This window comes from Sapajus apella, unplaced genomic scaffold (assembly GCF_009761245.1).
Source record: "Sapajus apella isolate SASKATOON/1434 unplaced genomic scaffold, GSC_monkey_1.0 scaffold14, whole genome shotgun sequence".
Lineage (NCBI taxonomy): Eukaryota > Metazoa > Chordata > Mammalia > Primates > Cebidae > Sapajus > Sapajus apella.
In genome coordinates this window covers 35,033,262-35,059,732 of record NW_022436954.1, presented here as the reverse complement: position 1 = coordinate 35,059,732, position 26,471 = coordinate 35,033,262, and the positions used below count along the sequence as shown (strand labels likewise).

Here is a 26,471-nt window from a genome sequence, read left to right as displayed (position 1 = left end):
TATAGATGGGTGGATACCCATTTAAAATAATGAGGGCTGATGGTGATAAACAACCTATAGACAGTCTTAAGAGTAGATTCTAGACATGACATTACCAACACCATAAAGAGAATATGAAGTACACAGGCTTTATAAATAAGAGATTAGAAAGGATGACCTATGACAATAATTACAAATATATGAGGCTCAAAAGCCATATAAATTATTATGATACCTAAGTAAAAAGAAATTCTTTAAAGAATTTTCATCCAGAAGATGCTCCTACAGATCAGTACCTTCAAATTCACATGAGTAGTACAATCTCATCAGTGATATCAGTAATAAGTTCTAGGAATTCACCTTTTGGGATAGAGAAGCAAATATATATATATATATATATATATATATATATATATATTATATGAGGTCAAAGCACCTCCAACTCACAAATGTCTCAGAAGGGCAATTTCCAGAGAGCTGATGGCCTTACTTAGAGCCAGCATCGCATAGTTGCAAGCACAGGCTTTGGCGCCAGACAGATCAAGGCTTACATATGGATTCACTACCACTAGCTGTGTGATCTTTGGCAAATTGTTCATCTTTTCTGTGCCCTGGCTTCTTCATTTGTAAAATGGAGGGAGTAATAACTGAATCGTATAGATTGCTGTGAAGATAAGAAAATGTCAAGTCATGTATAATAAGTTCAACAAGTAATAGCTATTATCTTATCATCATCCATGTTTTCACTGTTCCTGGAAGCCATCTGAATCCAGTGGACCAAGACCAGACTAAAAGGAGACATCTCACTGCCTCTGTTGGCCTCAGAAAGAAACCATCTTTACAGAAGATACTAAATGCTGCAGAAGACCTAAAACTTGGAGCAGTTGTCCCTAAACACAAAACTAAACCCCAGAACCCCAGGAGACAAAGATTTTAAGCTGGAAGAACCCTTCAAGATCAAATATTTCATTTAAACAAAAGATCAGACATACAAAAGCACATCACCTTCCCAGAAAAATTAACAGGAACATCCAAACACCAGCAGTCACTGATTTCAAAATTAAAATTTAAAGGGTGCAATTGTTTAATTGAAACTGCCAAATCTCTCCAGTGGTTAAACTCTCATATTTTTTCCCACCATAAAATTCACTGATGCTAAAGTATCTATGGAGTAAAGAATATCATGTTTTAACAAGGTATCTTTTAAAATCTCTGTAAAATGATCCCTAGGCAAGCCTAACCTGTTTGCTGATGGCTAAGCATGTACCACGGTGGACTCCGACATTGCCTCCTTACTGGGTCTGGGCCTTCTGCCACAGAATTATTTAATTTTAAATATACTGTGATTGACCCAATGTTATCTAAATTTGAACAAGCTCTCCTATTTGTGTTAGATTAAACTGTACTGCTACTACTATATTGTTGATTTTATCTCAAATATTACCTGGCAGTTTAAAAAGTCACTAAATTATATACCGGTTCAAAAGAACACAGGGTTCTCTAAAGTGTTCTCTAGGAAAAGAAAAAAAAAATGATGGTGATGTCCATAAACTCAAAAAACACATGTTGATAATGGCCAAGAATGAACACTCTCCCGGTGACTTTTCCAGGGTCTTTGGTAATCAACCAGAAATGTCAAGCCAGTCTCCAGTTCACAGATGTCTACAGTATGACCAAAAACTAAAAACAAACTTTGAAAAATGCCTCTGGTGAAACAAATTTGAAGGGAAGGTCTCTCTCAACCACAAGTAGTAAAGACATAACATAATACCAAAGTTCTAATTCAAGTTCATTAAGAACACGGTGGCTCACGCCTGTAATCCCAGCACTTTGAGAGGCTGAGGCAGGTGGATCACAAGGTCAGGCTTTTGAGAACAGCCTGGCCAACATTTTAAAGTCCTGTCTCTACTAAAAATACAGAAAAAATTAGCTGGGCGTGGTGGCACACACCTGTAATCCCAGCTACTCGGGAGGCTGAGACAGGAGAATCGCTTGAACCTGGGAGGTGGAGGTTGCAGTGAGCCAAGATCGGGCCACTGCACTCCAGCCTAAATGACAGAGCGAGACTTCATCTCAAAAAAAAAAAAAAAAAAAAAAAAAAATTGATTTCTGACACTATTCCATAACTTTGAGCAAGCAATCTCATTTTCTCCCCACCTTTTTATAATAACAAAAGTAATCAGTTAATTGTTTTTAAAAAATGGAGATACAGAGAAAACCATCCACAATACTAACACCCACTAATAATCACTGCCATATTTCATGGGTAACATTACAGATTTTTTTCTATGTGTGGTATATATTTTTACAAATCTGAAATCATATAGTTCTGAACATGTTCATCTCTTGACACCTAAAAGATTCTTCATTTGCAAAATGAAAACAAGAAATCTTCCTAGAAAATATCTTTGAATGGAAGTGTAAGCATTGAAGTCTAATATAGATCAATGCTATTTTAAGTAGCCTGTACATTATGGGATGGGAGTATCTTTGCTACTGAAAGTCACTATGCCAAAAAAGAATAGAGGTTAATTAAGGGCTTTCCTTTACAAGAGAAAAAGGAGATATCCTGTCATCCATTTAATAAATATTTACAAAGTATCCATTGTGCACATATGTGCAAGGCACTGTGCTAGGATAGTGAGGGTTTTATGTCAAAAGATGTCATCAATAGATTTTTTTGTATTAAACTCCATCAGCCCACTCTATTCTTAACTTACTATTACTGTTTAAGATTTTGTTGCAACATTCAATTAAATTTAACTGTTTTAAAATTGCATTATTTCATTTTGAAAACAACAAGAACAGCTACATGAAGATACCCCTATTTACACTGCAGAAATGGGGCCAGAACAGTACATGTGCGATGTTAGATTTTGCTCCAAAGATACTTTTTTTGAATCTACATGTTTTAGCATGACTAGAATCCAACTAAGTGTCACAATAGACACCCTTCTAATGTCTGTGCATCATTTCTACTACAAACAGTTTTGAGCAGTAGGATAAACTGGCTCCATGCTGTCTGACATCTTCTCTGTTTTTTTCAGGTACCAACGCTCAGTACTTCCCAGCAAAAGGAATCCAAAACATGCTTCTCTACAGCCTTGGAATTCTTAAGAGGATAGATGCCACGACACCCATATTGACACTTAAAAATAAACATTAATTATGGCAGAGACAAGTTATCAACTTGTAAAGTCATTATCTATTTAAGGTACTTGAACATCCTAAGTATAATCTTTCTTAACAACTTGGAAAGTTGTTTCTCATTTAGAGAAAATGTCACCTTCAAATTTTAGAAGTAAATAAAACTTGTTTCTATCAGAAAAATGTTTAATTCACTTTATGATCATCAACTTCTGTGGATTGAAATCTTCTTCTTTTTTTTTTTTAAACTGGAGTCTCTCACTCCGTTGCCCCGTCTAGAATGCAGTGGCACCATCATGGCTCACTGCAGCCTCAACTGCCCAAGCTCAAGCAATTCTCCCACCTCAGCTTCCCCAGTAGCTGGGACTATAGGCAAGCACCACCTTACTAGGCTAATTATTTTTCTATTGTTTGTAGAGACCATGTCTCACTATGTTGCCCAGGCTAGTAAAACCACTATTTTAGCATTTTTAAAGATATTCCCTTCAAAGACTTTCAAGCTGTGTTGCCACTGTTAAGAAAATGAACCCAGGCGCGATGGCTCATGCCTATAATCCTGGCACTTTGGGAGGTCAAGGCAGGTGGATCACCTGAGGTCAGGAGTTCGAGACCAACCTGACCAACATGGAGAAACCCTGTCTCTACTAAAAATACAAAATTAGCCAGGTGTGCTGGCACATGCCTGTAATCTCAGCTACTCGGGAGGGTGAAGCAGGAGAATCACTTGAACAAGGGAGGCAGAGGTTGCAGTGAGTTGACATTGCGCCACTGCACTCCAGCCTGGGCAACAAGAGCAAAACTCCGTCTTAAAAAAAAAAAGGAAAGAAAAGAGAAAATGAAACAACACAAAAAAGAATGGAAAAAAATATTTGCAAACCATAAAAAATTTATATTATAATGTAGAAAGAACTCTCACAATCAATAATAAGAAAAGTCTGATTTTAAAATGGGCTGAAGATTTGAACAGATACTTCACTAAATAAGATACACAAATGACAAATAAGCACATGAAACGATGTTCATAGTAGTTATTAAGGAAATGCAAATCAGACCACAATGAGATACCATACAACTATTAGAATGGCTAAAATTTTTTAAATAGCAGCTGACAATACCAAGTGCTGATAAAGATGTGGAACAACTGGAACTCTCAAATGCTGTTGATGACAGGCAAAATGGTACAACCACTTTGAAAAACAGTTTGGTAATTTCTTATAAAATTAAACATATACTATGACTATATGACCTAGCAATCCTAGATATAAATTATATATATATATATATAAAATTGCCCCAAACTGGAAACAACCTGAATATACTTCAATTAGCAAATAAAGAAACTTTGTATTATCTATACAATGGAATATTATCCAGCACGAAAAGGAGCAGACTACTGATACAAGCAACAACATGAATGATTTCAAACACCTGTGCTAAGTCAAAGAGGCCAGATGCAACAAGCTGCATATTGCATGATTCCATTTATATAGCATTCTGGAAAAGGTGAACCTATAGACACAGAAAATAGATCAGTGGTGGCAACAGCTGGGGGCTGGAGAAAAGGCTGGCTACAAAAAGGCATTAAAAAAATTTATGTGGTGGTAAAAATGATTTATATCTTGATTTTGATAGCAGTTACACAATTGTACAGTTTTTCAAAACAGAATTGTACATTTAAAATATTAATTTGGCTATACATAAATTAAGCCTTTATACCTGTATTTTGTGGGTTTTTTCCTTTATAACTAAGAGCATATATGATAGTATCTCCTCACATTTCCCCCTCAGAAAAAAAAAAAATTAAAAATGCATCCTACGTGTAACCATTCTCCAAGTCCTACTCCAAATAAAAAATTGAGATGCATAGCTCTGTCTTGGGAATCAAGAAATATGGGGCTCTTTTCTGTCTTTGCAATTTCGGCTATCAATCTGTAACAGAACACCGGGCCCAGCTTCTTCGTTATCTCTTTACTGAGCACCTGTTAGGTCGATGCCTGTGTGCTAGGACAAGTGAGACATAGTCTCTACCCTCAAGAGCTGTCTGAGGCAGTGAGAGGAACAAAACAAGTAAATACTATGACGTGTGTGACCTAGTAAGTAAAGATGATCAAATCAGACCTGGAGCTCAAAAAAGGTTTCCAACACCAAAGCTCTTGTGCAGATGTGGAAAGAGCAGATATTACTAATACCAAAGTTAAGTATATCACATATAAAAACAAGCATGTCTGTGACAATTATTTAGATTTTTTTATATAAAATATATATTACATATAATATACATACACACATGTACACTCATACACATACACATATATATGTATATGGTCATAATATAAATGTAATCCACACTGGGTTCATACTAAAAGAAAATTTTTTTTGAAAGCCTCGGAACTAGATGTGTGTCTTGGGAGAAAGTGGAAGGTGTCTTCCTGTCAGAAAGAATACGTGTGAAAGCATGGTCAAATGAGATAAAACCAGAGTGGTCAAAAAGATAAAACCATCAAGGAATTACAGAATTACAAGCAGTAGAGTCAAAAAAGATAAGACGATCAAGGAATTTGATCATTCAAATCAGTATGTGTATAAGTGGTAAGTAAAGCTACCAAGACAAGCAAAAACTGCAACACCAAAGGCCTTCATATGTGACCTTTAGAAATCAGAACTTTATTCTAAAAGTATGGAAAGCTGCCAACAAAGTTTACGCACATCAGGTTTGCTGTAGAAACGTCATCCTGACAGCCATATATTACAATGGGACAAAGGGAGAGGAAGCTAGGAAGAAACCCAGACCTTCTCAATTCCAGCTTCCTCCACTGTAAAATATTTTGTACCAACTAACCTCTAAGGCCCTTTCTAAATATATCATTATTACTCCTACTTTGATATTCCTGCTCCTGCACATTCCATGCATAATTATGGAACCCTAAGAAACCCTTAGATTCATGCTTTTCCTATCTGTATGTGTAGGCCCATTTGCTTGTGTTAGCAAGTATGGGAATAAATACAGGCTAAAATAGACCCCCTTCAGAATTACAAGAGTTCAGCAATTAAGAAAGACGCATGACTTCATTTCCAAAGGTAATATTTTATGCTGTAATTGTTTACACTCTTGATGAAGCAATACAGCCTAGGAGACATTTAACGGTGTTATTCAAGGGGATGCTAACCCTAGAAGGTAGAAAAGAGCGAGGATAAAACACTGGTGTGTAAATATCACAACACAACAAAAGGTATGTGTGGCTTAAATTACAAATTCTTAAAAGGGTAACTAAAAAAGCTATGGGATAGTGCCCGCTTACAAAGAAAAAAATAAAACAAATAAAACTAGTTAGACTAATTCAATAGTTTCTAGCTTTAAAACAAGTTCAGCTTCTTTTGTTTTTTGTTTTTGTTTTTCTTGTTGTCTTTTTAAACAGGCTAGTTTTCGCAAGTGTGGGATATGTTTTAAAGAGAAAGATATAAAATGCTCTAATTCTGGAGTAATGTCCATTAAATGGCAAAGAAAAATAAATGCCAAAGACAAAAAAAAAATTACTTTCCTGTTTCTAGTTTGATCAAGAGCCCTACCATCTGGCATCACAGGGAATAGATAAGGGTTAAAACTATCACATTCCATGTTTTCTTCCGATCTAACTGGTGTTCCCAGGCATTCTTTGGGTGTCAACAGCTATTCTGGTAACCGTACAATGACAAAAGTGTTTGTTACCAGCCAAGACACACAGACAAAACTCTATTTCAATAGTTCATTTAACGTCAACAAGAAGCATTATAAAGATTATTGTCTGGGCAAACTGGAAACACTCAATTGCTTCATCCTAGCAGACAAAATGCACTATTCATAAAGAATCAATCCAACAGCATTTACTATGGTAAATATTCTAATTAACTAAATAGTTTATGTTTTATTATGGCTACACTTATTAACACAACTGATAGGAAAACATTACTTCACCGTCCTAGCCTTCAAACATGCATGCCCACGAAAACATCTGTTTAGACGCGTATTTTTTAAACTTTAGTTCACAACTAATTAATGGGTTGTGAAATCATTTCAATAGGTCATAGCCAACTTTTTTAAAAAATTGAAATTGGAAAGAATAGAACAGAAAAATGCCAGAATGCATCAAACGTTGTAAAGGTAAGTGTCAATTCAGGAAAATTTGTTTCAACATGGAACTGCTTCTCTCTTCCCAATTGCAAACTCTGAATGCCCTGGCTTAGCCTTCAGTTTGAATATATTGTCCAAGAAATAGAGTCAGAACCATGAGTTCAGGGAACTGGCTACTCAAGTAAAACATTTCTTATTCCTCCATTTAAACTGAATCAAAATTACACCTGCTTTCCTTGTACCACAAGCTTGGCCCAGTGATTTTAAAAAGATTTGAAGTTCTCCTTTTCTTTGTCCACACTCTAATCATTCATATTTTGGTGACATGGGCTCCCTAAAACTGACAATAACAGTATGAGAGAATACCACTGAGATCCATGGGGTATTTAAATATTTTTTAAAAGAATTTCTTACACTTCCATTTTCAACTGTTTCAGTAGAACCAGTGAAAAACTGAGTTAGCTATATTTTTACTCTGTTACCCCTGGGTTCTATTGAGTTTTTAGAAGTATACAGTCACATCATGACATTATTTTCACTTACTGTGCATATCATCCCTCTATAACATACTGATTTTAAGATTAAAAACAAAAGGGAAAAAAAAAAAAAACAAAAAAAACCCTACACTTCAATAAATCCCTCCTAATGCCCCCAATCTGAAAGGGGCCTTCCAATAAGCACTGTTTGTACATGACAATAAGAGACCTAGGCAAGAGTACCTCCAGTTTCTAAGACACTAAGGCACTGACCTCATTATGTTGAGGCAAGAGAATAATTCTAAACGATGAGTCTATATACCCTGAAGACCAGCTGCCAACCATCAGGGCCTGAACCCAAAGGCAGGCTCCCTGGGATTTCACCATCCCAGTAATGCGGGCTTGTGGAGCAATCACTTCCCTTCAGGCAATGAGGCATGCAGACTCCCCTCCCAAACACATACTCCACACACAATCTCTCTCCTTTCTCCCCTCTGCTCTGATGGCCATTTTTAAAAGGCTTATAAAAATGCATTCTATCCTTAAAGAAATGACTCAAAATTATAACTGGTATGACTCAATTGTTTCTATTAACTGAAAGACAGCAGACATTGATAACGATGGTTTATAAAAAGTCACTAGAGATATTCCCTTGGGAATGACTTAAAACTCATTAAAATCACTAATGATTTATTCAGTATAGAAGAGGCTATGCCATCAAAGCATGACAAGGTCCTGAATCTTTGGGAGCAAAGACTCTTAAACCTGGTTTGTAATACTCCTGGAAAGCTCCAGTTGTGACAAGTCTACATTCTAAAGTCCCAGAAACAACAACAACAACAACAACAACAACAAAGTTTAAATTTCTTTTAATTTTTGTAATCATTGTGAATCATACGGTCCATTGTTTCTTTCTCTAGGGAGAAAACAATATGCTACCATGAAATTTGTTTAAGAAGAAAAAGTAAAGAGACATACACACACCCAGACACAAACACAAATTTCACAGCAGAACATGGTTTTCTGTCCAGAGAAAGATGACTGAGAGTTTCTGTTTTATGACATTTATCTGCGAAAATTTCTCAGTTCTGCAGCTGATCTGGTGTTTTATTAAAGCAGTTTCTGTTACTAAATTAGCAAGCAGAGAAACAAATGTATTAGAAAATAAGCTCCTACAAGGAAGAGAATACCTAATTCTTCTAAGCCCCAGCAAAACCAGGCACACACCTCTGATTCACACACACACACACACACACACACACACACACATTATAAAGAGCATAATCTTAAAGAATATAAGGCCAGGCTCAGTGGCTCACCCCTGTAATTCCAGCACTTGGGAGGCCAAGGAGGAAGATTGCTTGGGCCCAGGAGTTTGAAACAAGCCGCAGCAACATAGTGAGGCCGCTCAGGAGCCTGAGGAAGGCTACTCAGAGGCTGAGGTGGGATGACTGCTTAAGCCTGGGAAGTTGAGGTTGCAATGAGCCAAGATGGTACCACTGCACTCCAGTCTAGGTGACAAAGTGAGACCTTATCTCTCAAAAAATAAATATATGTAAAAAATAAAATAAAAAATAAATAATATAAGATTGGAGGGTCAATTCAGATACCATGAAGTAGGTGACAACGATAATACATTCTGGATGGCTTGGTACAATTCTGGTTTATATTTATTGTCTCAGCATTATTAATTTTTTTTTTGAGACAGAGTCTCACTCTGTCACCCAGGCTGCAGTACATGTGCAAAGTGATAGCTCACTGCAGCCTCAACCTTTTGGTTTCAAGAGATTCTCCCACTTCGGCCCTCCTTAGTAGCTAGGACTACAAGCATGCAGAGGCAAATTTTTCTTAATTTTTTATAGTGACAGGGTCTTGCTTTGTTGCCCAGGCTGGTATGGAACTCTTGGCCTCAAGCAAAAATCCCTCCTCAGCCTCCCAAAGTGCTGGGATTATAGGAATGAGCCACCATAACCAGCCTCCATTATAAATATTAATAGTACACCCTTTCACTCTCAAAGGAATCCTACTATGGACAGCAAATGAACTGACCATTCCACTAAGAGCAGTAGATATGGCTGAATGACGTTGGGTAGGTTGTGATGGGAAGAGGTGAAATGTTTGGTTTGGACTGCCTTGGAAAAAGGGCTTGAATAAAAGGTTGTCCTCATCTGTATAATATTATGATAATATTATGAAAAACTTAAACTTATGGAGAATCTGTAAAGTTTACAAATATCTATTTGATCTATTCCCTGCTTTTCTCCCTAGACCCCTATGTTCCTCTGTTAGGGTAGGGTCTGTTTTTTGCTCACTATTATATGCCACGCCTCTAGAACCATGTGTAGTCATAACATCTGTTGAGTGAATGATGTGCCAGATATTGCATTAAATGCTTTGCACAGTAACAGTAGTAAGTACTTGTTTGGCACTTCCAAAGAAAAACAGGCTTAACAATTTTCCAACCATTTAAGTCAAAGGGCTGGTTGCAGAAAAAAAGAAAAGGAAGACATATAAAAACCCAATACGCTTGTGAGGAAGACCAACATTTCCTACAGACAGTAAAGAGCGTTCATGACAGATTTCCTCCCTGTCAACTGCTCTAACCAAATAATAACCTTACATGCAAACACATTTGGGGAAAAGCAAGAGTAAGGTTTTTATTTAAATACAAGTTACTGCATTTAAAAATAGCTTGGGAGAAATGATGTAAAACTGGATTTCAGTAAAACTAATTTTTCTTCCTCAAAATTTCAAAATGCAGGCTTTATCCTATAAATAGTATCTCACAGAACCACTGCACTAGAAAGCATAGTGGTTAACAGTTTCCCCAAGCCAGCCCAAGAGCCTGCTGTGTAACTCTTACTAGCTGTATAACTGTGGGCAAGTCCCTTAATCTCTGTGCCTCAGTTTCCGCAAGCGTAAACGGGGATAACAATTCCGACTTTAGAACACTGCTATAAGGATTAGATGACATGCCCTCTGGCGAGTGCCCAACTCATAGCAAAAAGTTATTATTATTTTACTATTATCACCACCACCCAAACACTATCTAATCTAACCATCTCATTTTAATAATGAGGCAACTGAGGCCCAGAGGGGTTAAATAATTAATTAAAACAGCAAGATCCGACTCCAAATGATAAATCCCAGTCCATGATTCTTTCCACTACCTTAAACTGGATTGTGTCATAGTGATTCTAAATATGCTTTAGAATTTGGGAAAACAATTTCCCCAGAAACAATGGTCAAATGGTGCTCAGACTATGAAGTTAATTAATGTTGTAGCTAAACTAATGACTCAATGTTACAACAAAACAAACAGAAAAACAGTACTACCTATTCCCTGCTTTTCTTTTCATCTCCTAACCAAGGAAATGCAGGAAAAATCTCTTCTTGCTTATTAAGAATAGTGGTCCTTGCAGCCATTTAATAAATTTAAAATGAGGCAAAATTTATAACATAGAATTCTGGATACCTTTAAAAGGAGTGGATGTATTATTGATGGTAGTACATTCAGTTTTACTTAAAGAACTCACATCTTTTCTGGTTGTTGATCAAGATATATTTATTGGCATGATGAGCATAACATTCCCTCTGATCTTAAGGGGAAAAAACAGCAGCTGTATGCAAGTGGGGAAGACAGCCAAGGGAAGGGCCTCTGAAACGAAAGAACAGCTGGCACAAAGGTAGAGTCTAGAGGACAGAGCCATTCAGGAAACAGCAAGTAGACAAGCATGGCTGGGTTACAGGACTGCACATGGACAGGTGGAGGCTGGAGTCTCTGAACAACCTAGAAAGATAACCCAGGCTCATATTATAGTTGGCATGGAAGCTCCCTATAATAATAGAGTTTAAGAATGGAACAAGAAGGTATGAAATATTTTTTAGGGAACATAAACAAGGTTGCTTTATAAAGAATTTCTGGTGGGTGGGCCCAATTTTTACATTCCCTACATCTTTGCAACCACCTTTATTGAAACAGCACGTTGGCACTCTTCTCCTGGCCCACACTGAGTGATGTCAGAAGCACTAATTTCATGAAACTGATTGCTATGAATATTCCAAGAATGCCAATGAGGTTACTGCTCAGGAAGCTACATCAAATTCCCTTTATCAGAGCCCTTGGGAAAAAAGTTCCCTCTGACCTCAATTCCAAGAATAGCTGCGTTTCTCCTTCACAATGTGTCTTTTTTATCTTATGGACAACGTGTAATCACTGAAGTGGACCCTCTTTCCCTTTTCCTATCAGCTAAAGATTTTGTGACCCAAAATTGTAACTCAATGTTTACAAATGCATATGTTAGGTGAGTAGCTTCAGTAATTTCTGTCCTGGATTCATATTTTCTTGCCGTTTGGCAAAAGTGGGGGTGGGTGGGAGTGGTTCCTGGTCATTTCATCCACTTATTTTGCATTTTATCTTATGCATTTTTTTGGTAAGCTATCTTGCATTCTTTTTTTTTTTTTTTTTTTTTTTTTTTTGAGATGCAGTCTCCGTTGCCCAGGCTGGAACAATCTTGACTCACTGCAATCTCCACCTCCTGGGTTCAAGTGATTCCCCTTCTTCAGCCTCCCAAGTAGCTGGGTTTACGGGCATCCACCACCACGCCTGGCTAATTTTTCTTGTATTTTTAGTAGAGACGGTATTTCTCCATGTTGGCCAGGCTCGTCTCGAACTCCTGAACTCAAGTGATCTGCCTGCCTCAGCCTCCCAAAGTTCTGGGATTACAGGCATGACTCACCATGTCCAGTCTATTTTGCACTCTTTTTGGAATAAAATGGATTATATTAGTATCTTGTGAGCACCCTCTATGTGCCTGGCATGCATACACCAAGAAATGTGCAAACATGTCTTGCTTGGAAGTATAAAAGGGTGATTGCAGAGTCAAGAAGTCTGAAGCAAAAAGATCAACTATAAGGGATATATGAGATCCTGAACCAAAACAGCAGCACAAGGGTCAGAAAGGGACAGATAGATAAGAGGCCCCTCAGACGCAGAACCAGCAGAACTTTGTTACTGACTGTTACTGATTAGAGGTTGGGGAAAAAAAAAGTGAACTTTTCTTTCTTTTTTTTTTTTTTTTTAAGAGATAGGTTCTTGCTATATTGCCCAGGCTGGACTCAAACTCCTGGGCTCAAGGGATTCTCCTGCCTCACCCTCCCAAGTAGCTGGAATTACAGATGTGTACCACTGTGCCCAGCCTAAAGGTGAACTTTGAAGATGACACGGTGGTTTTTTGTCCATGTAGCCGGTAGAGTGATGCTGCCGTCACCTGGAGACACACCAGGAGGAAAAAGTATATTGGATCTGTTGGGTTACGTGGTGTTATCCAGCAGTGAGTTATAAATTCAAGCCTAAAATTGAAAAGAAATGTCAGAGAAGGGGTAAAGGTGAGGGAGTGGAAAACATAGAGCATTAAAACTGCAGAAGTGGACGGCATGACTTAAAGAGAACGAGGAGAAAAATAAAGAAAACAGCTGAGAAAAACATTTCTAGACATAACCAAATTTGAGGAATAGAAAGAGGCCAGGCTCACGCCTATAATCCCAGTACTTTGGAAGGCTGAGGTGGGCAGATCCCTTGAGGTCAGGAGTTAGAGACCAGCCTGGCCAACATGGTGAAACCCCATCTCTACTAAAAATACAAAAATCAGCCAGGCATGATGGCGCACACCTGTAATCCCAGCTACTCAAGAGGCAGAGGCAGGTGAATCACTTGAACTCCAGAGGTGGAGTTTGCAGTAAGCTGAGATCATGCCACTGCACTCTAGCTTGGGGGACAGAATGAGATTCTGTCTCAAAAAAGAAAAAAGGAATAGAAACAGGAAAGGGAGGTGGGGAGGTGGGAAGCAGGAGTGATCAGGAAGCAGAGGAGGAACCGAAAAAGGAAGCTTCCAGAACACAGTGTTCTGCTGTCTGGGATTACAGGAGAATCTGTAAATAGAGGAGCCACAGGATTTGGTAATTAGATCATTTGTCAATATGTTTATCACAGCATAAATCTCACGTATATTAACCATGACTAAAAATTTTTTTCCCTTATTTTGGCTCTGGAATAGAACAAAGAAAAGGAGAGAATTTCCTGAGGTGGCTGGGCAAGATTTAAAAGAGCAAAGGAAAAGAAACACAAGGTTTGAAGAGGATGTGTGTAAACATGTGAGAAAGAGACTGCCTGAGGTGAAGTGCCTGGGCTGGGATCCTGAGAGACAGGAAGGGGGGGACCTCCATGTGAATGTTCCCCCAGCAGCCCTGCAGGGCAGGGGGAAGTTCCCCTATCAGTGAGCAGGTGGAGCTACCAGCTGACCACACCTCAGCAGGGTGCAGTGGTGTAGTGTAGATGGGGCCCCAGACATCTGTGAGTACTTGGCATCTATTCCTTTATTCTCTAACTCCAGTATGGTTCATTCTAGGCTCACTCTCACACTGAATGTACGCCTCTCACTCCTACATCACAACTATGTATTTTTTTCCTAGTGTGTTTTCCCAGCTCTTCCCCAGCTATAGTAATTAATTCAAAGACACCATCACTTAAGTGCCAATCAAAGCTCCATCGAGATCCAAGAAGAACAATAGTATGTTTATATGCAGTCTTTTAATTTAAATTACCAGTTGAGTCACTACATGCCAACAATTAAGCAATGACACACACACAGATCATACTCCACATTAATAGGGCTAAATCAGAGATCTCAGAGAACAAGTTGCCCTGGACAGCCAAGCTTTCCAGATAGCTGACGTTTACCTTCAGGGGAAGGGAAGGGAGGTGGGACGGCACAGACACTTGAATAACTTGATAATGACTATTTTTCTAAAATGTTATTTGTGCTTCTGTGCTTTCTAAAACAGCACATAGAAAATAGAATTTAAGCTTTTCATGGTCCTCCATTATATGTATCCTCAGGCTATGATAAGCCAGCAGAAACAACAACAGTTGCATTCCTCCAGCTCACTTCCATCTTGTTTCTCCACCCCACAACCCTTGCCACAGTCCAAGCCACCACGATCTCTCCCAGGACCACTACGGTAGCCTTCCGTCTGGTCTCCCTCTTTGCATGATTGCCCCTCTGAATTCGACCTACACATGGCAGTCAAAGCAATCTTTTTAATCTACGAAGACAATTCATGCCAATCCAGTGCTTCGCACTCTCTTTGCTCTATATCAAAGCCTTACCTGAACTTGCCCCTGCATCCTCCCCACCATCATCTCAAATCGTCCCCACCCCACTCACAGCTCCCGCAACTCCCACAAGCACGCAAACCTCTCCTCCTCCCACCTTTGCGCTTGTTCTCTGCCTGATCTGCTCTTCCCATAGCACTTCCTTCTTACCTCTTGGTTTGATCTCAAATGTCACTCCTTCAGACAGTCTCTCCTTAACCGCTGTAAAATGGCTCTCAGTTAATTCTATATTACCAACCAGTTTATTTCCTCTGTCTAGTTATCATTGGATTTATCTTCTTTCCTTTTACTTTATTAGAAAACAAACTTTCTCATAGCACTTACTATAGGCCAGCATTAACCACTGAACCAGGGGTTCTCAGAAAGTGGTCCAATGTTAACTAGGAATGAGAATCTGATAGAAAGGAACTTTCTTGTGCCCTACTCCAGACCAACTAATCAGACTCTAGGAGTGTTAACAAGCTTTCCGTGTGATTCTGATGCACATTCACATGTGAGAACCACTGCAGTATATTACAACAGCCCCTTACATGTTAATGGTGTTCCCCACTAGAAAAGAACATTTATGAGAACAAAGATCTAGTCTGCCTTGTTCACCACCAATTTTCTAACCCCTAGCCCAGCACCTAACATATTATAAACATTCAAGGGGAGGAAGTATCCTATTCCATAACCAATATTTGTGCTACTAAACTAAAGCTATGTAAACATCATAGGCATTTAAATGGCCTGTTGTTTTTCATCGTCCCTGAAAGACATTGCTTAGCCTGGGTTTACTCTTCCTTCTGTTTTTCTTCTTCCATGACTCTTGGGTCACTATCTTTTACTTCCATATTTCTTGGTGCTCAGAACAAAAGGATTGCCCATTCAAAGAACTGACTAATCAGTGCAAGATGACCAATCCTCAGGAGCACTCCATCCACACAGTAAGATTATTTGGTGGGCAGTAGAACGTGAGAAAAAGCACTGGCTTTGCAGCAAGGCTGCCTGAGTTCAAATTCAAGTCCTACCACGTATTAGCTGTGTGAGCTTCAACAGATGGATTCAATTCTGTGCTTTAGCTTCCTCATCTATAAATAATGCATCAGGGCATCCACCTCACAAGGTTGCTGTGAGAATAAAGTAATTCATCATGTAAAGTATTTGGATCATGCTGACATATGGAAAGTACTCCATGCACACTGGTTGTAATATGTCACATCCTGCTGGTTATCATCCCCAGGTCTTTGGCAAATTCCTGGCACTGGTGGTTCAGGACTGAAATACTGGTCTGTATAGCAGAGGATTGCCACTCATTCCTAGGCTAGGAATAAAAAGGCACTCCACATACCAGGAGCACTAATCCTACTTAAGATGGGCTAGTCCTTACAATTCCCTAAATCCTCCTTCCCACAATTTCCTACTGTACTCCAGTAGCCTTTTCCACTTGAACACCTTCTCTCTCCAGCCACTATCTTTGACCTTGCTTTCAAAATGCTCAGAAACAAAACAAGTATTTGTTTAACAAATTAAGACATTTTCTGGAAGATGACTGCAGTTGAATGAAATTGCACAAAGGGGGTCAAGCCACAGGATAAAGAGTACAGGAGGCCGGGCACAGTGGCTCACGCCTGTAATCCCAGCACTTTGGGAGGCCAAGGTGGGCGGATCACAAGGTCAGGAGTTTGAGACTAGCTTGGCCAACATAGTGAAACCCCATCTCTACTAAAGATATAAAAAATTAGCTGAGCGTGGTGGTGTGTGCCTGTAATCCCAGCTACTCAGGAAGTGAGGCAGAATCACTTGAACCCAGGAGATAGAGTCTGCAGTGGGCTGAGACTGCGCCATTGCACTCCAGCCTGACCAACAGGACGAGACTCCTTCTCAAAAAAAAAAAAAGAGTATAGGAGACTGGCTGAGCTACTTCATATAAAGTGTTTGTCCCAGAGAAGACCCAATGACAAAATTCAAAGAGGAGGACATGGAAAAGCAGTCTAATTCTGCCCTTCAATTAACAGAGGAAAATAAAGAAATCATGGAAGAGCAATTGACAAACAATAAAGAACTTCTGGATATAGATAGAACTTATAGACAGCAGCAAATATCTTAGAGTTATTAGGAACACCCAAGAGTGTCTAAAGAGTGTCTCCACTTATAAAGGCCCCCCACTGCTTCTAGAGACAAATTTAAACTCCTCTCCATCCCTTGAAAGAAGCTGAGATTCTCCATCAGTTACAGTACCTTAACCTTTTTTTTCGCATGCTTCACCTATACTTGTCTGCTCTGGCTAGGTCCTCTTCCTCTAGATCTCCTTATCCCCAGATCCTCCCCACCACAACAGCTGGTTCCTTCCCACTACACCAGTGCTACTCAAAACCTGGGTAGTCTGTAAACTGCTAACATTCCACAATGAGACAAGCAGAGCTACTGAAAGTTCACATCATGGCAACCTGACAAATTTTATGTTTTGAATCAGTAAGAACTTTGGATTTGTATTATATAGGCTTTCTTTGTTCCATTTTATTTTTCTGAAAATTAATCTTTATATTTTATCGAAACATAAACCATATTGGATTGGAAATTAAAAAAAAAAAAAAACTGGCACATTAGCACAAAAATGTTAAGGAACACTACCCTACAACATTCACAGGGAACACTCTTCCATTCTTTTCTCCCACAACCTAATGTTCTTCAAAGTGTGCTCTAAACTGTCCTCCCTGAACAATCTCACTTAACGTGAATGTTTTTCCCACAGTTTGTACCCCATCATCACATAAGCTGTTGGAATTTTTTAAATGAACTGAACAGAGAGGCAAAACAAATCATCGTCTATTCCTGTGCAAGTTCTTTGCAACAAGGAGCCCGTTTTTATTTGCTTTATGCTTCTCTCGTCCTTTGCACAACACAGAGGCAGCATGGTGTGGTGGTTCAACTTCTGGGTTAAAATGGGACTTAAAAATGGAGTCCAGCTCCCATGGGCCACAGCCAAACTTTGGCCATGTGACCTGAAGCAAGTCCCTTAACTCTTCTGAGCTTCTAGTTTCTCTTCTGAGCTTCTAGTTTCTCTTCTGGGATGTGACGCCAGCATAGCATGCAAAGGAATCCCAACTCTAAAATTAAATGATGTCTGTTTGTTCTTAGAAAGGCTCTCAGGTTCCTCACAGGCAAATGGGAAAATATCTGCCCTACCACAGGGCTGGGAATATTGGAAAGCACCATTAAAACTACAGAGTCTCCTGGGAACTTAAGGCATTTTTATTACTATTCTACATATACTAGGTGCCCATGCAGAATTCATGAACCAAACATAGAAACTTCATGTATTCAGCCTCCAAAACTGAAGGCCAGGACAGTGAGGGATCTGGAACACAACGAGGGCAGACACTGAAAAGAGAGGCTATTTGGTTTGGAGAACATGAGATTAAGGAAGAAACCTGAAGAGCTCTCATGTAAATTAAGAGAAGAATATCTCCATTGTTGTAGATGTGCTAATTAAGTACAATCATACAATCAATAGATGCTTTAGATTTGAAAGAAAGGAAAAAAGGAACTAACAATTCCAAAATGTTTAATATAGCTTAATGTTTACATCTCATTTCCCCTTTTAATATTCACAACTCGGGCCTTATATACCCAAAGTAAAACAATTTTTGGTGAAGTAGAAGCCTGTGGTCTGTCCATTATATCGAACTGGGAAGCTAACTTATCACAAAATACAACAAAAAAGAATACTGTTAATGTCTTGAGCTGTTCAGTAAAAGAAGTCCCTGCCTTGCCAGAGATACTTAGCCAGTGGCTAAAGAAAATCTGTCAAGGACACTGGGGAAAAGACTCTTACCATGAATGTGACTCCTAGAATTCTAGTGCCTTAAATCAATATGATGCCCACCCATACACCCTGAAATACCACACAACTGGAGAGACCAATTCAAAGTGGTCAACTTTTTATTTTGACTTGTAAGCACATTTATAAAACAACTCCATCAATCTATTTAAAGAGGAGAGTGGGGAGGAATATTAAATTTAATATTCTGTCCCAAAAGCCAAAGGGTATGATCTTAAAATAAAAGATGCCCCTTTAAAGTGACTAAAAATAGATTCACTTAAAAATCACATTACCCCTAGTTTTTATATTTCACCATGCAATTTGCCAAATAGGCAGATGGAAACCCATACCACTATACCAGATGACCTTCCTGATGAACTACTTATATACTAAACTCAGCTGGGTGTGTCTCATGCCTGTAATCCCAGAACTTTGGGAGGCTGAGGTGAGAGGATCACTTGAGATCAGGAGTTCAGGACCAGCATGGCCAATATGGTGAAGCCCATGTCTACTAAAAATACAAAAAATTAGGTGGGAATGGTGGTGCATGTCTGTAATTCCAGTTACTTGGGAGGCTGACAAAGTAGAATAGCTTGAACCCAGGAGGCAAAGGTTGCAGTGAGCTGAGATTGCACCATTGCACTCCAGCCTGGGCGACAGAATGAGACTGTCTCAACAAACAAACAACAACAACAACAAAAAAAACTCAGAGATAACGATGCTACGACTAGACAGAGCCTCTAAAAGGATCAAATTCCAATAATGGTATTATCCTTACAAGTGCTTCTTCTGTTCATCAACTATCTTTTTTTTTTTTTGGAGATGGAGTCTCACTTTGTCATCCAGGTTGGAGTGCGGTAGCACAATCTCTGCTCACTGCAACCTCCGCCTCCTGGGTCCAAGTGATTCTCCTGCCTCAGCCTCCCGAGTAGCTGGGATTACAGGCACCTGCCACCAAACCTAGCTAATTTTTGTATTTTTAGTAGAGATGGGGTTTCATCATGTTGGCCAGGCTGGTCTTGAACTCCTGACCTCAAGTGATCCTCCCACCTCAACCTCCTGAAGTCCTGGGATTATAGGTATGAGCCACCATGCCCCAACTATTTTCAATGTATCTAGTACCAGACTGGAGGCAAATGACTCATATACCTTAACCTCACAATAATCCTAAGAGGTAGGTCCCATCGCTATTCTCATTTTACAGAACTGGAAATGGAACTTCTTAAAGTTATCTCACAGCCAGGATCTTAATACCCAAACAATCTCCAAAATCCTGTCTCCCTAATTACTACATCCTAATAAAAAGAAAAGAAAAGAAAAGAAAAGAAAAGAAAAGAAAAGAAAAGAAAAGAAAAGAAAAGAAAAAGAAAAGAAAAGAAAAGAAAAGAAAACTATCAGGCACTAATAAATGATTTTAAGAAATGTTCTAGGCCAGCCGTGGTGGCTCAGGCCTGTAATCCCAGCACTTTGGGAGGCAGAGGCAGGTGGGTCACCTGAGGTCGAAAGTTCAAGATCAGCCTCATCAACATGGAGAAACTCTATCTCTACTGAAAATACAAAATTAGCCAGCTGTGATGCACATGCCTGTAATCCCAGCTACTCGAGAGGCTGAGGCAGGAGAATCGCTTGAACCCAGGAGGCAGAGGTTGGAGTGAGCTGAGATTGCGCCATTGCATTTCTGCCTGGGCAACAAGAGCGAAACTCCATCTTAAAAAATAAAAAATAAATGCTCTAAAACTACTCATTTATCCAGGAAATGTATCTTGGATGGATAAACTACAAGGACAGTTGTTTCACTTAGCTTGGTGAAAAGTGAAGACACTTATATAACACTAAAATATATATATATATATATATATATTATATTATATATATATATAATATAATATATATATATATGTAATAGTGTTTTCACCATATATTTCATCATGTATATGGAGAAGAAAAAAAATAGGACAAAATCCCAGGAAAATAAATCATGATAGAAGTAAAGATATTTTCTATGAGCCCTACAATTTTTGTCATTATAGCTTATAACATGGCAATAAAAATAGCTATTGGACTACTCTCTCATCACAGGTGTTAATATAATTTGTTCATAATGTTATCACACACCTATCACACAGCTGCAAGTAACTCTAACCCTACACAGGACCTATGCTTGCAAATCCTGAATTTCTTTGACAGATACACCCTTAGCTATACCAGACTTTGCACTGCATTGCGAGGATAAGAGGGGATGTTGAAGGGAGGTGGAAGGATTTGAGGGGGTGGGAACGGCACTAAAAAACCTGGCACTCATCTGCCTGTTTGGTTGCTAACTAGTTTTAATTTCAAATAATCCCCCCTTCCATTTTACTTTGGTTCTTCTGCTGTTTCCACCCAATATTTAGATAGCTACATGAGCCAAAAAAGTTGGGATGTGTCTTAAATTTGGGGGCCAGCAGGCTAAAAAGCTTGGCCCAGAATGCAAACTGCCACTTATGTGGCTGAGTCAGGACAACCAATGTAAACATGTAAGTTAGTCCAAATATACACACACTCGTTTATATTTTAAAACTTATTTTGCATCTTAGTAATTTCTGCCCTAAAAATAGCCAAGGAACTCTACTGTTTTGGCCAATTTTTTTTTATAAATTGCTATTTTGAAAAGAAATTATAATTATCCATGTGTGTTGAACAGACCAAAGACATGCTACTATTTTCTTGTGTTGAGAAAAGTTTCAAAGTGCTACCTAGAAGCAATCATTAAACCAATGTATCTCCATAAAATGCACTTTTTACCAAATGCTTTATAAATAAGTAGTGAGTTAAAACTGAGAAAGAATCGCTACTTTTATTGCATATCACCTGGTCAGGTATTTCCTGAAGGAAAAGGGACTAGATCCGTCCTTCCAATCCTTGTAATGCTATAATGCTAAGCATGAAAAAAAGGTGGTCCTACTTCTAAAGCCTTTATAGATTTTTACCTGAATCTCTTTAAAAGGACTAGCTGGGTGGGGTGTGTGTGTGTGTGTGTGTATGCGTGTGTGTGTGTGTGGGGGGGTTTATGCTAGTGGGGTGGTGTGGGGGGGGGTTATGCTAGTGGGGTGGTGTGTGTGTATGTTTGTGTGGGTTTATGCTAGTGGGTTGGGGTGTGTGTGTGTGTTTATGCTAGTGGGATGGGTGTGTGTGTGTGTGTTTATGCTAGTGGGGTGGTGTGTGTGTGTTTATGCTAAAAGAAACCATAATGCTGAGCACAATGGCTCAAGCTTATAATTCCAGCACTTTGGACTTTGGGAGGCCCAAGCAGGAGGAGTCCTTGAGCCCAGGAGTTTGAGATCAGCCTGGGTAACATAATGAGACTCTGTCTCTACAAAAAAGATTAAAAATACAGCTGGGAGGAGTGGTGTGCCCCTGTAGTCCCAAATACTAGGGACAGGGTTGAGGGGGCTGAGATGGAAGGACCACTTGAGCTTGGGAGGTTGAGACTGCAATGAGCTATGATCCACTGCACTCCAGCTTGGGCAACACAGCAAGACTCTGCCCGCCCCAGGGAAAAACAGAAAGAAAGAAATCACAGAGATGACCTAGTTCAAGTCATTCTCACTCCCACCTTTGGAACCTGTACTGATGAGTAAATCAAAGGTCATTTCTTTATTCGAAGTCACACAACTAGAACCGAGACCCAAATCTTGGTCTGGGCATTTCCCACATTTCTCCCAATGCAAACTGAAAGCTAGTATGTATTACATAAAAATATCAGAATCTAAAAATTGCATGGGATGGCAAAACAAATGCAAGTCTAGAATGAATATCTATTTTCCTTACCTAAGACACTTATACTCTTCTGAAGAATGTACAGCAATAGTTCTCAACCAGGAGTGATTTGGCATTGGAGACATTTGGCAATGTCTGAGGATACTTTTGGTTGCCACAACTTGGCAGGCAGGAGCTGGGAGGTTACTGATATCTAGTGAGTAGGGGACAGGGATGGTGTTAAGCCTCCTACAATGCATGGGACAGGCCCTTTGATGGTTAATTTCATGCGTCAACTTATTAAGCCATAGAGTACTCATATATTTGGTTAAACAATATTCTTGGTATATGTATTAGGGTGTTTCTGGATGAGATTACCATTTTAATCAATAAACTGAATAAGCCAGATTGCACTCCTTAATGTGGATGGGCCTCATCCAATCTGCTGAAGGTTAGAATGCAATTAAAAGGTAAATTAAGTGAAAATTTGCTCTCTCTGCCTGTCTTTGAGCTGAGACAGTGGCCTCCTGACTCATACTTGAACTAGAGCTTACATCATTGACTCTCTTGGCTCTCAGGCCTTCAGACTGTTGTTTTTTTTTTTTTTTTTTTTTTTGAGACGGAGTTTCGCTCTTGTTACCCAGGCTGGAGTGTAATGGCGCGATCTCGGCTCACCGCAACCTCCGCCTCCTGGGCTCAGGCAATTCTCCTGCCTCAGCTTCCTGAGTAGCTGGGATTACAGGCACGCACCACCATGCCCAGCTAATTTTGTGTAGTTTTAGTAGAGACGGGGTTTCACCACGTTGACCAGGATGGTCTCGATCTCTTGACCTTGTGATCCACCCGCCTCGGCCTCCCAAAGTGCTGGGATTACAGGCATGAGCCACCGCGCCCGGCCGCCTTCAGACTGTTAACTGAAACTTACACCATCAGCTCTCCTGCATCCCAGGCCCTCAGTCATGGACTGGAACTATACTTCCAATAACTACCTGAGCCATTTCCTATTAATCAATCTCAGTAAACACATATACATATATCCTATATATATTCCACTGGTCCTATTTCTTTGGAAAATCCAGACAAAATACATGCCCCTACAACAAGAATTATCCAGCATAAAATGTCAATGCCAAGGCTAAAAAACTCTGATGTATAAGAATATTGACATTTTCATAATGTCATGATGAAAAATGGAAATTTACCATTTTAAATGTACAGTTCAGTAGCATCCATCACTACCATCCATACATACAAAACTTTTTTCATCTTGCAAAACTGAAACTCTACCCATTAATCAATAACTCCCTATGCCCCACTCTCCCTAGCCCTTGGCATCCACCATGCTTTCTGTCTCTATGAATCTGACTACTCTAAGTACCTATATGAATGGAATTATACAGTGTTTCTCCTTTTGTGACTGGCTTATTTCACTTAGCACGTCTTCAAAGTAGCATGTGTCAGGATGGATTTCCTTCCTTTTCAAGGCTAAATGATATTCTATTGTATATATGTACACATCACATTTTGTTTATCCAATTACCCATTAATGGACATGTAAGGTGCTTCTACCTTTTGACCACAGTGAAAAATGTTGTTATGAACACAGGTATGCAAATATTTCTTTAAGATCCTGCTTTCAATCGGGGGGAAATACATATACCCAGGAATGAAACTGCTGGGTCATATGGCAACTCTATTTTTAATTTTTTGAGGAACCACCACACTGTTTTCTGCAGAAGCTATGTCATTTTACATTCCCTTGGGTGCATTTTTACTTGGCAATGCTCTCAATAGCAGAAGTTTTCTTCTGTCTACCTCTCTCTGCTCCACTTCCCTCCCTGTACCCTGGCCATTTCATGAAGCAAATAGTGAGCCAATACTTTAAAAACTGAGACACTCTTTAAAGACACCCCAGGGAGTGATTTGTTGAATATCAATTGTCACTCTCTAGTAGGATTTTTCCTCGAGGTAGGATTCCTTTTTTTTTTTTTTTTTTTTTTTTAAGACAGAGTCTCACTCTATCACCCAGGCTAGAATGCAGTGGCACAATCTCAGCTCACTGTAATCTCTGCCTCCCAGGTTCAAGTGATTCTCCCACCTCAGCCTCTCAAGTGGCTGAGATTACAGGCACCCACCACCATGCCCAGCTAATTTTTGTATTTTTAGTAGAGACAGGGTTTCACCATGTTGGCCAGGTTGGTCTTGAACTCCTGACCTCAGGTGATCCACCTGCCTTGACCTCCCAAAGTGCTGGGTTACGGGCACGAGCCACCATGCCCAGCCTTGGGGTTGGATTTCTACAGTGCATCTTGACCACAGTGGAGGGGTGTAGAGAAGCACAGAACACATGGGAAGGAATGCACCTACCCACCCAGCAGATGGACCCTTCTCCAAACCAATCCTGAAAGCCACTCCAGACTGCCGTCTGTGAAACCTGAGAAAAATAATCCCCAGGTCATCTCGAGTTTTCTATGTGGCACCTGTTTGTATTCTTTGAGAAAGAGAGTCTTTCTATTTTTAAGATCTCTTATTTACATGCATCTTGTGGGGAAAAGATTCTAGTTTTACAGAGCACAGTACCACTGTTGAGCTGACTTTCAATACAAGTTCAATGGTTTTCATGAGTTAATCCTGGGCAAAATATAGTTTTGCATACTTACATATGGGATAATAGTAGGTCCAAGCTGCTTAGAAAGAATATGAAATTTCAATTAATTTGTAACTTTGTTCCCACAAAGACCCATAGGCTTGTCTTTACTTTTGACTAAGAAGTACGGTTAACATACCCGCATGGAACTGTCTGAAAGGGTAAGGTAATATCTCACATATCTAGAACTCCTTAAAGTGGGGTTCTCAAATTGTGCTCTCAGAATGAGCAGCACAATCTGCCAGAAATACAAGTAATGGCCCCAACCCAGGTCGAACGAATCAAAAATCCTAGAGGTGGGGCCCAGCATTGTGTTTTAGACAGCGCTCCCAGTGATTCTAATACACATTATGGTGGCACAGTGGAGAACCACTGCCCAGCTCTCACGAAGCATTTTTATGCTTGTGATATTATTTGGACTTCACAGCAACTTTACAAGTCAGGTGGGATTGGGAGAGTGTCCCCTTTTACAAAATTGAGGAAATTGAGGCCCAGAGAAGTCACCTGACTTACCTGAATTTAAGCAAACAGAACAAGGAATTTGTAGAACTAGAGAAATATTGGGGATCACAGAGTCAAGTATCCTCTATCCATAGGTGAGGCAACTAGAACCCAGAGGCTAAATGATATGAAAAAGATCACACAATGCCATAATGGAAAGCCTTTTCTCCTGTCGAAGTTCCAACCTCTTTTTCTTCTTTTTGAGCCAGCTCTGTTGCCCAGGCTGGAGTGCAATGGCGCAATCTCGGCTCACTGCAACCTCTACCTCCCAGGTTCAAGTGATTCTCCTGCCTCAGCCTCCTGAGTAGCTGGGACTACAAGCACGTGCCACCATGTCCAGCTAATTTTTGTATTTTTAGTAGAGACCAGGTTTCACCATGTTGCCCAGGATAATCTTGATCCCTTATATCTTCTTATATACGACTTAACTCATCATTTGAGTCCCTTAGTTACTTAAGGGACTTACTACGTATTTCACAAAAAAAGTGGCATGGGTAACTACATAGACTGATTTCATAATTACCTGAAAAGTCACCTTTGATAAGATAACAGGGTAAAAGGGTTAAAGGACAATGAGGTTGAAGGCATGGACAGCAGGTCTAATCAGAGAAAGAAATGAATAATAGAAAGTAAAAAGATCAAGGGACATGAGGGCTTAATGAGGCTGAAAAATTTGTATACACTGAGATAAAATTTGTTTTAAAAAGAGAGAGAGAAAGGTTGTAGTCAGGGGATTGAGCAGTTCTGAGTACTAGCAAAGTCCAAGGTGTGGTCATTGGAGAAAAAGGCTAAAGTGGAGCTAAGACAGGGCTCACCAGTGTGATGGAGATAAATAAAATGAGAAGCAAAAGTGTCGGAAGGATTGTCCATGTTGGGTGAATGACAGAACTTATGGC

General features: G+C 39.5%; 1 protein-coding gene across 4 annotated transcripts in view; it reads right to left on the bottom strand.

Moving 5' to 3' along the window:
- The window catches only part of LGR4 (leucine rich repeat containing G protein-coupled receptor 4), a 105,843-nt gene that overhangs the window by 50,213 nt on the left and 29,159 nt on the right, over positions 1–26,471 (bottom strand). The window contains exon 1 of one of the 4 annotated variants that reach the window (XM_032283702.1): positions 427–1,809. The exons of the other annotated variants lie outside the window; for them this stretch is intronic. Coding sequence (XP_032139593.1) covers positions 427–578 — 152 coding nt within the window. The 5' untranslated portion in view covers positions 579–1,809. Of the gene's footprint in view, positions 1–426; positions 1,810–26,471 lie in introns of those variants that run through there. 4 annotated transcript variants of the gene reach the window in all.